This window comes from Nuphar pumila, chromosome 4, assembly GCF_984573655.1.
Source record: "Nuphar pumila chromosome 4, dmNupPumi1.hap1.1, whole genome shotgun sequence".
Lineage (NCBI taxonomy): Eukaryota > Viridiplantae > Streptophyta > Magnoliopsida > Nymphaeales > Nymphaeaceae > Nuphar > Nuphar pumila.
In genome coordinates this window covers 118,065,103-118,076,726 of record NC_143252.1, presented here as the reverse complement: position 1 = coordinate 118,076,726, position 11,624 = coordinate 118,065,103, and the positions used below count along the sequence as shown (strand labels likewise).

General features: G+C 36.4%; 1 protein-coding gene across 1 annotated transcript; it reads right to left on the bottom strand.

The window, feature by feature from the left end:
- Positions 1-689: 689 nt before the first annotated feature.
- On the bottom strand, positions 690-11,163 carry LOC149840785 (uncharacterized). The gene is made up of 2 exons (XM_090003330.1): positions 10,992-11,163; positions 690-991 (listed from the first exon to the last, which is right to left on the bottom strand). The coding sequence occupies exons 1-2, from the start codon at positions 11,094-11,096 to the stop codon at positions 905-907; spliced, it is 192 nt and encodes a 63-aa protein (XP_089859456.1). The 5' UTR covers positions 11,097-11,163; the 3' UTR covers positions 690-904.
- Between the last annotated feature and the right edge of the window lie 461 nt (positions 11,164-11,624).

The following is an 11,624-nucleotide window of genomic DNA, read 5'->3' as shown; positions in this document are numbered from 1 at the left end:
CAATGCACTAAAATTTCATGACTCAAACATTCATATTTTTAGACCTAAATAACACAATCCAAGTTGAATCATGTGATTGATCCTTAGCAAACAATCCATATTGAACATATCCATGTGATTGAGTTGATAAAGATTGAACCTATGATTTTCAGCTCAATAGTCATGTGCCTTCCATAGCACCAAATATTAACCCATATGTATAACCACAAATCAACAATGATCTAAGAGAAAGGATGGCGTCTTAAAACAAGCTGATTAATAAAACAAAGACTCCAAAATCCTGTTTGTTGGATTTGTATGGTGATGGCTACCGGAGCAAAAACAATCTTTTATTCAAGTGTAGTTTTCCTGAAACTCTGATCACCCATCAGCCATAACAGCCAGAGTACCACCTTAATGATGGGTCTCTCTCTCTCACACGCAGTGCATTTTTAACCACCTTAATGATAAGGAGCCAGAAAACAGCCGGCGTATCGGAACTGTTGCACCCAACATGCCATGGCTTGCGCCTAGACCCAGGCTTGGACCAGAAAGCCTGAGTCAGGCTGGCCAGATGCCTACTGTGAGAGAGAGCAAAAAAATTATCCATCTTTGCAGTTAGGTAAATAGTGCAATTCTCCGTAGCAAATTCCCGGATGGTGCAACAGCCAGAGCCTCTAAATGACTAAAAATGAAAAAACATTCTAAAGGTGAAAGTACTGATGGCATAATCAATTCAATCATCCATCATGGAGAATCATCAGATTCATGTTAGATAAAGAAAAGTCGAACAGCATCATTTATTGATTGAACAGAAAATCTGAATTAAAATTGATGCTTATGACTTCTGAGAAGTATGCTTCAGATAAGTGCTGCGCTAAAAAGAGAAAAAAAATTGCACAAACACAACTAGAAATGGAAAGGATCATGCAATAGGATCCTTCTGTTTTGCCTTGGCCAACAGTTGTTCTCGAACTCGTTTTATCTCCATCTCCTTCTCCAGCCTCTCTTGCTATAATGGAGTAAAACAGGAAAATACATCAGTTTATTGATGCTAAACAATAGCATGTAATAACTTGAATCATAAAGATCAAACTTTTTTTTTTGATAGGCAAGCTGGGGTTAGGCAGACCCCTACCTGTTACAAGAGCATTACCCAGAACCCCTAGTTTTTCTAGATGAACCGGTACATGGTTACATTCTTTAGGGGACCAAATACATCTGAATTGAACAAACTTCATGAAGAAATCTATGATCTCTCCTGATCGACCAGTCTACATGTGCTGCTATTATCTATGGCTTTCCAAGAATCATAAAGATAAAACATACCCATATATTGGTGGTCAAAAAATCTTTCCTTCCTAAGTACTTGGAAAATTATAAGCAAAAACAGAAAACGTTTTCAGTTGTATAACACAAACAAGATCACTCTAACCGTTGGAATATTTTTTTTATTCTTGCAAAATGTACCAAATCTTGTTTTTTCACACTTTTGGCTCTAAAAATATTGCACTCGATTTAAGAAGCCCCTCAAACTTATAGGCAAATCTATAATAACACAAGAAATTGCCAAAAATAACCTCAATGTCTATCACAAAACCCAAACCACCACCCCCGCAGAAAATGGAAAAACATTTTTCATATGTTCAAATGCCTTTTTTAACAATAAAAATGATACTGAAACTTAATAAATTGATCATACCTCAAATAAACTTGTAACAACATCATTACATCAATCATTACCAAGAAATAAAGTTCCCAAAACTGATTTTTCAAATTTTTAGTTTTTAAATTCTAATTTTTTAAATTGCCAAGAGTTTTTTAAGAAAAATCACTTCTTTAGAAATTCTCCTAAAATTTACTGATATTATTGCAATCAAGATTTTCAAAGGCTAATGAGGTCTTCTTGAAAAATATCAATGAGGCATAACGAAGTGTAAACCTCAATATATTTCAAGACATAAAGTTTATATATATATATATATATATAGAGAGAGAGAGAGAGAGAGACTAGAATATGTTTACTGGAAATATGTTTAGCTGAGTGAACTAGAATTTTCCAACACTTTTTTTTGTGAATCTGGCCCTGCAGATGCATGGTTCGATTGCTAGGAATAGACTGTCGGATTGTGTATTTTTGACGAAAAAAACAAATTTTGGATGCTCAAATATTCACAAAAATTCTGAGTAATTGATTTTCAAGCCTTAAAAGATCCTAAACCCACGAAAATCTCGGTTCATAATTCAGTAAACATATTCTAGTGACTATACATATGAGTCACTAGAATATGAGAACTAACATGTGAACTGCACATTTCCAATGCTTTTTTTGCAAATCCAACCATGTAGATGTGTTTGGCATGGTGAAATTGCCAAGAATCGCCTGTTGGATAGTGTATTTTCTATGAAAAAATACGATTTCTGGATGCTTCAATATTTATGAAGATTATGAGCCGTTGATTTTAAAGCCTTAAAAAATATCATTTATGCATCATAATTGGATGATTCAAGAGCTGGTCCTTATAAAACCAAGCATGTAAATCAAATACGTATGGTTAGATTTAAGAGCAAAAAACAAAAAATCCATGAAAATCGTGGTTCACACAGTAGTTCTCATATTCTAGTGACTCTCTCTCTCTCTCTCTCTCTCTCTCTCTCTCTCTCTCTCTCTCTCTCTCTCTCTCTCTCTCTCTATATATATATATATATATATATATATATATATATATATATATCCACAATGTATGAAATAGATAATAATCATTGCAAATAGTATATGAAAACCAAATCCACAACACAATTTTCAACCTTATTAATCTCATAAATAATTCTTAAGAGCAATTTATATATCAAGTTATGTCCAAATACAACTTCCCTTTTTGTGCTCTTCATTGCATTCCTCAAAATTATAGCTATCAAAGGCATAAATCTTGTGGAAACTGAAAATTACATGCAAAAATATGACATAGAAAGACGTAATATACAAAATAAAACATAACTTATGGCAACCTCAATAAATGCGACAATTTGAGGAGATAAGGAAAAAAAAATTTAATGTCAAACATAGAGGACCAAATCTCACAACAGAAGCCATCAAAGGACAAAGATGAGAAGTAAAGCAAGAGCAACAGACCAACAATTTGGAGCATAATTAATTACCTTTGATTAAATCTTTAATGAAAATAGTCTTTCTTGTTTCGTTTTTCAGCAATTAGGAACCACAAGCTTTTGTTTTCTAACTTTCAATATCTTTTAAGCAACCACTAATATATTATCTATTTGTATCAAGTTTTGCCACATGTAAGTTGGTTTTCAAAGGCTTAAAAATTCAACAGTCCACAATGTACCAAAATTTCATGACCCAAAAAAAGCATAGTTTTACATCCAAAACAGATGATCCAAAGTGTGATCCAAGCAAAAAAACCATGCTAAACTCATCTATGAGGTTAGATTTAGTGGATGCAACTTCCACCTATGATTTTCTAACTAGATTTCATATAGTAGACAACAACCCAAAATATATTAACATTCACTGTTTTTGCTACACTATATATAAGTCTACCCTTTCTGTTTTTTTGTGTTTAAATGTCAATTTAAGCAAAAGTAGCCATACAATATGGCAACTTAGTCACACCATGTGTGACACTATGCTCCATATAGGTAACCCCAACACAAGTGCATGCTTCTCATAGAGGCCCATGCCTAACTGCCTGATCCCTCCCCTACTGCCACAATCGTCATTGAAAATTTCCATTATATGGTCACCAAAATATTTTCAGGTCAGATCATGGATCAGAGCGGATCCAACAAATCAACACACCTACAACAGCTATTATAGTGAAACTGATATGTTGGCATCTTTGTATACATAGGCCCAATAACCAACAGCTAATCTCTCAAGAGATCAGAGTACCAATTGATAGATTTCTTTACCAAAACTTTTGTTGCTCCTAGATTTCACTTCCTTCTTAGCAAACTTTCGGTTATTTTACCGTAAGTTTGAGGGGGAGTGTTAAAATTGTATATACATATAATGTGTATATATACAATATATACAATATATATATATATATATTGTAAAAAAAATTCTCTTTTTTCCCCTTTTATTTTATTTTTGTCATTTGACTAGTCAACACAAGGTTGACTAGCCATTGGAGCTAGTCAAGCGACTACAAATAGTCATTGGACTAGCTCCAACGACTCTTTTTGCGCTCTCTCTTGTGTATAAAAGGGGATGAATCCCCTCTTTTAATCTATGCTTCTAGCATTTTTGGGTTATTAATAAATTAATATTTTTTATGTTTGTGAGCCATCTTCATGTATTCCCTTTGTGGGATTTGTGAGTGTATCCATAGTGACCACTTTTTGTGCTTGTCCACTTTGTTCCTTGGTAGACTTTTGTTTGTGATAGAAGGCTCTTTTTGTTCTTTACACCATCTTCTCTATACAATAAAATAGAAAATCTTAGTTATCAAAAGCGCTAGTCGAAGCCCAGGTGGAAGGCCCCTAAAAGGACTAGTCAGGGCTTAGGTGGGACTAGCCAGCCTAGGCAAGATAAAAAAGAATAAAACATCAAGAAAAACAGAAATATTATAATAAATAGTTAGATTTAGTAACAAACATATGATTGTAACTATGAAGAAGCGTGTAATTCGATGTAACACATGGAAAAAATCAGAAAATTGCATAACATTAAACATAAAACATTATGTGTGTGTGTGAAAAACACAGGCATACATGTAAAGAACAAAAATAAAAAAGAAGGAAAAAATAAAAAAGGAGGGAAAAGGAAGAAAAGAAGAAGAAGAAAAAAAAGTGGAGGGGTGAAAAGAGGAAGACGAAAAGAAGAAAAAGAAAAAAAAAGGTAAAAAAGAAAAGGAAAACAAGAAGAAAAGGAGAGAAGAAAAAAAGTGTTGGGGGTGGGAGAAAGAAGAAAAAATAAAGGAAGGAAAAAGAAGACAAAAAAAAGAAAAAAATGGCAACCATGTCCCTACAGCCTAGGCGGAGGCCACCTACCTAGAGTCTAGACCCATAAGCCTAGGTGGTGGCCCTACGCCTAGGCAGCCTAAGCGCCACTTTTGACAACTAAGTAGAAAATTCTAATTTGCCGAATCAAATGCTTTCACCATATAGGTTTTCCAAAAAAATATTGATCTTCAACTGTTTGATAGAATGCTTGGCAACATGGGCCATTACCCCACACTGACAACTCGAGAGTGTTTGATTATTACCTTGGATCTCTGAGGAGAACCGAGGTTTAGTCGATCGAGGCGTGGGGCCCATGCCTTTATCCAACCTCCATACAAATGAAGGATCTCAAAACAAAGGGTTTGAGATCCCTGTTTTAGGCTAAAATCCCCCCAAAAGTGAGGTTTTCAAGTCCGATGGGGAAGGGGTCGGACTAGAGAACCTCGAATTAGAGATCCAAGGATCACTACTTCAAAAACCTCAGACCTCTAATCTGAGGTAATCAAACGCACCCCTCTTAACAGCATATTACCTATAAATAAACCTAATGGATCATAAAAAAAACTATGCTAAATATCCAGGCATACATGTAAAGAACAAAAATAAAAAAGAAGGAAAAAATAAAAAAGGAGGGAAAAGGAAGAAAAGAAGAGGAAGAAAAAAAAGTGGAGGGGTGAAAAGAGGAAGACGAAAAGAAGAAAAAGAAAAAAAAAGGTAAAAAAGAAAAGGAAAACAAGAAGAAAAGGAGAGAAGAAAAAAAGTGTTGGGGGTGGGAGAAAGAAGAAAAAATAAAGAAAGGAAGGAAAAAGAAGACAAAAAAAAGAAAAAAATGGCAACCATGTCCCTACAGCCTAGGCGGAGGCCACCTACCTAGAGTCTAGACCCATAAGCCTAGGTGGTGGCCCTACGCCTAGGCAGCCTAAGCGCCACTTTTGACAACTAAGTAGAAAATTCTAATTTGCCGAATCAAATGCTTTCACCATATAGGTTTTCCAAAAAAATATTGATCTTCAACTGTTTGATAGAATGCTTGGCAACATGGGCCATTACCCCACACTGACAACTCGAGAGTGTTTGATTATTACCTTGGATCTCTGAGGAGAACCGAGGTTTAGTCGATCGAGGCGTGGGGCCCATGCCTTTATCCAACCTCCATACAAATGAAGGATCTCAAAACAAAGGGTTTGAGATCCCTGTTTTAGGCTAAAATCCCCCCAAAAGTGAGGTTTTCAAGTCCGATGGGGAAGGGGTCGGACTAGAGAACCTCGAATTAGAGATCCAAGGATCACTACTTCAAAAACCTCAGACCTCTAATCTGAGGTAATCAAACGCACCCCTCTTAACAGCATATTACCTATAAATAAACCTAATGGATCATAAAAAAAACTATGCTAAATATCCAAATGGTTAGATCTAGTTTTTGGTGGCTAGATCCATGCAAAACAAATAAAGTGCTATCATATGGTATCATATTTGTTAGCAGTAAATAAATAAATTGTGCTTTTGTGTGTGTATGGGGGGGGGGGGGGGGATGAGCTTTGCCAAGACAATAAATCAAAAGCAATGCTCCCAAAATTGATCCCAATGTGATGGAATACATGCAAATGGAAGAATTTGAAGAACTAGAGACTGGCTCTACTGCTGGGTACAAGAAACTCTAGAGGAAGATGTATCCCATTAGTATCTAGTAAATGCTATAAATAACAAACAGATGTGAAATGCACATATAGAGGATTGAAGGATTCGATCTAATGCTTAATATATGCCGCATAAGATCTTCTAGTAGAATTTCATCCTTTCACAAATTGGCCGCTTGTGGTCATTCTCGGCCATACTATTTTCCATCTTTTAACAAAATTTTCCTTATGTTCGTCTCCCCAAAAAATTTCTTGTCATATAGCTTCAAGTAGTTTTCTCTTTGTGTTATATCTTAATGAAATTTTTGGTTTTTCTAAGGGACACTGATTCTTTAAGGGTGTGTTCTAGAACACAGAAAGGGGCCCCCACATGGAACAATGTACAGAGCCTCTCCATTGATAAAACAGGGGCTTGCCCTTGAAAGGACACTGTGAGGCCTCAGGAAATGGTGACTTTTCTGTTCTATAAAATGGGTTGCAAGTGCAAACACTACTTTTAGGGTTCTTTTCCTGAGTGGTGTGTGATGCTTCTGTACTCTGTGTGTGTAGTTGTGTGTCTGTGCATGTGTGTGTGTGCCGAAAGTGTTGTAACTCGTATCTTAAGTACTCTGAATTGAACCCTGATGTGTTGCTGATAAATCTTTATCATCTTATTTGACCAGTCTCTAGATAAAATTGCTTGGTCAGACACTTTGAACAGTTGATCACTATGTCATATAGACACATAGGTACAGATACAAGACACAAAGACGAGATACATACGAAAATTAAGACACAGGGAGACAGACATATTTAATTACTTGAATCGAGCTTAAAAAAGTGTTTTGAAAGAAACTGTACAACAAATTAATAAATAAAAACTACCAAATGAAAAAAGTGGTTATACAAAATATGAACAAATAAGAACAAGTCAACAATTATTCTAGTATCATTTCAATATGTATCAGGAGCATGCATTAGAATTATACGCACCATGGCAGCATGCTCTCAAACCCTAAATCGAATTTACAAAGGAAATGAGAAAAGGAAACAACAAAAGAAAGAAGTCACAAGATTGTAATTATTACAAAAAACAGCAGCATGATCCTCCTAGAGATTTGATATCTCAACAGAGCATTGGCCTCATCATAAATTGGTAGTTCAAAATAGTGATGATGCAATATTTCCTCAACCCAAGTAGGGGTAACAGTTTCATAATTTTTAAGTTAACCATGTTGGATAGGCTCTTTTTGTTTTGGACAGGCACAGCCGCACAGCCCCCTCAAGTTCCATTCAATACAATCTCAGCTTGAACCCATTTTTTAACAAAACAGCCAAAACCAAGCATAATCAAATGGCTTATTTTGTCAAATAAAACTGAGTTTGAAGCCTCAACTTAACCCTGTTAAGTGATCAAGAAGCTCATTTAAGACCTAAAGTAAAAAGTTAAAATACCTCTTTATATGGTACAGATTTGTCAAGAAAGTAAATGCAATGCAATAGTGAGGATGTTTTCTCACTAAGTGAAAGGTGTCAAATCCCCCTGTATCTTCTTTACAATAAAGTGAAAAATAAATAAATAAATAGAGCAATAAAGTTTTCAAAGCTAGTCTTGAGATCAACCAAGGCAAGCTTCAATATTCATGCCCAACCTCTGCTTGAGCTTCAGCCGAAACAGCCTAGGTTCGACCCTACCGCAGCTAATTTCCTATCTCCAACTAATTAGTTGCAATACCTGTCTTTATTTTATAGGGGGCTCAATCGATATATAACAGTGGGTGGCACATAAAAGGTTAAGTACACCCATTCCCTTTGAATTTGTTTTGGAATCTCAAAAAAAAGAAAGAAAGAGAAAAAGGGGGGGGGGGGGGAACGGAAGTATGACATAGATTCAGCTTTCTAACTGAAGGGTGGCAAGTGACACAAAACAAGTAGGTGGACATCGAATGTGTGTTTATGTAGTCAAAGTAGATAGAGCTCAGCAGTTGTCTAGTACTTGAACGGTCACCAAGAGGTAAATTTGAACACCGGCATATAGTTTCATGGCATGGAACAAGGTAAAGTGCAGCGCCCAGTTGATGCTTTCACATACTCCATTATTATCATACATCTTGATAAATTAGTGTCATCATCCTCTGGTAATGACAGTAATCAATGGAAATATAGGACCTTATGTGTTAGGTATGCTTAGAACTTCATCTACTGAAAGAGTTCCAGATCTATTTGTCATGATGCCTAGAGGGAAACAGATGACCAAGTACAGTAAATGGTTTTCTATATCCCCTCAAGTATTGACTGAAATGAACAGTTTCCACCAGCTTTCTTAGCATGTTCCTCTAATCCAAAATTTTGTGAACCCTTAATTCTTCATTGAGGTTGAAATTCTAGCATGGCCATCTTGACAACATTAATGTGGTGTTGATATGTCATTCTGTTCCTGACCACTGCCTCTCATTATGGGAATGGTGTGTCACTCCTGCTCAGACTGAAAACAATCAGATCATTCAAGCAAAACAAGATACCCCATAAGCACAACTTATTTAGCCCCTTCTCCAACTTGTTAGGATGTCTGATCAATCGGCCCTCTTGGATACCCTCAGCGGAGTAGCTTCTCCCTAATTGATTCGCTTCTTCTAGAAACTCTAAATAAGGTGCTGCATAGGTTCGTACCAGAGTTACCGGAAGCTTCTTAGGTAGGTGGGAAGCGTGTTTCTCGGAAACTCGCTACGGAAGCACAATACCTCCTCGCTTCTGAAACTTCATGAGAATCTTGATTCCTCCACGCTTCTTCTATGATTCTCACACGCATGGTCTATGCTTCCTATATGCTTTTTTCACCTTTCTTTTCATGTATTTCCTCTCATGCTTCCACTCACTTCCCATGTACTTTCTCTAAATCGGTAACTATCATTGTTAGATTTTAACAAACATTTAACTCTTTACTGAAAAATCATGAAATATAAGAATAATCAATTTTATTTTAGTTTTTATTAGCTTCTTGTTCGATTCCTATTCAGTTACCATATTGCTTCATTTTTTATTTCTATTTCGCTTTCAAATTGATACTTCGCTTCCTGCTTCCTATAAACTTTAAAATGCCTTGTTTCTCGCTTCTCGTATCGTATGGTGCAGTATTGCTCATGATATTGTGCCGCAGCATAGTATCATATTTTGATACCACACAGAGATGCAATATCATATCATGTTTTTTTTCTCACAAGGTTTTTAGGTTGCCTTACCTAATACCAGGGGGGGTAGTTTTGGGCGCTATCTTATGGTGTTTGGAATTGGGAAATTAGAAAAATCACTAGATAAAATTGAGGTGTCTACATATATACCATTTTTTAACTATAAAAATAATTTAAATAGTCAACAATATATATATGAAATAAAAAATATGATATTACAACATTAATAGCTTGTGCGATGGAGATATGTTTTAAATTCTGTATAATTCATTTCCATAAGTTAGAACCCACAGCATCAAAAGAAGCAATCAAGAGATCCTGAGCCAGCACCTCAGAACATGGGGTAGTTGGTTAGAGGAACACTTCCAACAAGTGAGTCTATAATCTTATCCCACTCAAAGAAATTCTTTATCCCAATTTGACTTGACTTTTTGCATTAACCTCATAACCAAACCAATCATCACCCGTCTCATAATCTAAAGGCGGGAAGACAACTCGAAGGTCACATAATGATCCATCCTAACAACAATTAGCATTTCTCCCATTAAACTGTACTTTTCATGGCTAGATACTTCTACAGGGAGAATGTTTCACACAATTCTCTCACAATTCAATGCAACAAACATCATGGCTAGATACTTCTACAGGGAGAATGTTTCACACAATTCTCTCACAATTCAATGCAACAAACATCATGGCTGTTAGGAGAAGACAGAAGCTCATTGCACACATGGGGAATGAGCCAGTTCGACCATCCAAAATTCGAAAGAAGAACCACCATGAACACACAATCAGCACAAAATCATACACACCACCAGCACAGTGTTCCATTATCAACCACCTGTTAGGATTTGGGCAAACGCGTGTGCTACCTTGCTGCCATCTACAGCCGGGTACACAACTCCTAAATCGACGGTCGAGCTACAGCTAACCTGCAGTCGTAACTAAACCTAGCTGCCCATCAGTTACACCACCCACCATGAAAAACTCGAATCTCCTGATGGGTGAGCATTCATAGATCATAGTAACAAAATCTAGGTTTTTTCCCCGCCATTTGTCGTCCTAATGACGAAGATTGCGAACGAACACGGTGCCATCCGAATCGATTATCACCAGAAAACAAGATAATCACCAAATCAAAGCGTTCGCCTTTACCGAATCGATCAGGCTGAAGGAAGGAAAATTGAAACTGGCAGCAGCAACTATTGAATAACAGGAGATCAGAGAGAGGGGGGAGTACCTTCTCGTCTTGGTGCAAGGCGATCCAGACGTGGAGACGATCCATCGTGTGCCAGAACATGAAAGCCCCCAGCGTCATTCCGAAGAACGTGATAACCTTCACCATCTTCGCCTTCGCTTCCCACTTCTCTCCACAACCCCAAACCAGACCTTCTTGTCCCCCTCTACCCTTTGGGAATGTTACCGGTCCCTACTTTTTAGTTTTTACTCACATGTACGAGTCGGCGTGTCAACATCTGAATATGTAAGACACGTACAGATGTCAACGGATCGGATATATCCGATATTTGACCTGATTTCGAATCCCCATTAACCGACTAATCGAATTAGTAATCGCATTTAGATGCATGTTTGGAAAACAAGAAGATGGTAGGAGAAATGCAAGTAGAAAGGAAAAAAATGGCATTTTTTCAATCATTTACACGAGAAAATTTTTGAAAGGAAAGTTTTTCTAAAATGTGTGATTTTTTTACATGAAAATTTCCTTTACCTGAAAAGTGAAAGAATTTTTTTTATTAGAGCAATCATTCACCCACCAACAACACAACTCATGGCTGCTCTAACCCCAGCTTGCCCTTCAAATATATATATATATATATATATATATATATATATATATATATATATATATATA

Coding starts and splice junctions, on each gene's coding strand:
- LOC149840785 (XM_090003330.1), bottom strand. CDS start 11,096: ATGGTGAAGGTTATCACGTTCTTCGGAATGACGCTGGGGGCTTTCATG. Junction 992..10,991: donor CCTTGCACCAAGACGAGAAG/GTACTCCCCCCT, acceptor ACTCCATTATAG/CAAGAGAGGCTGGAGAAGGA.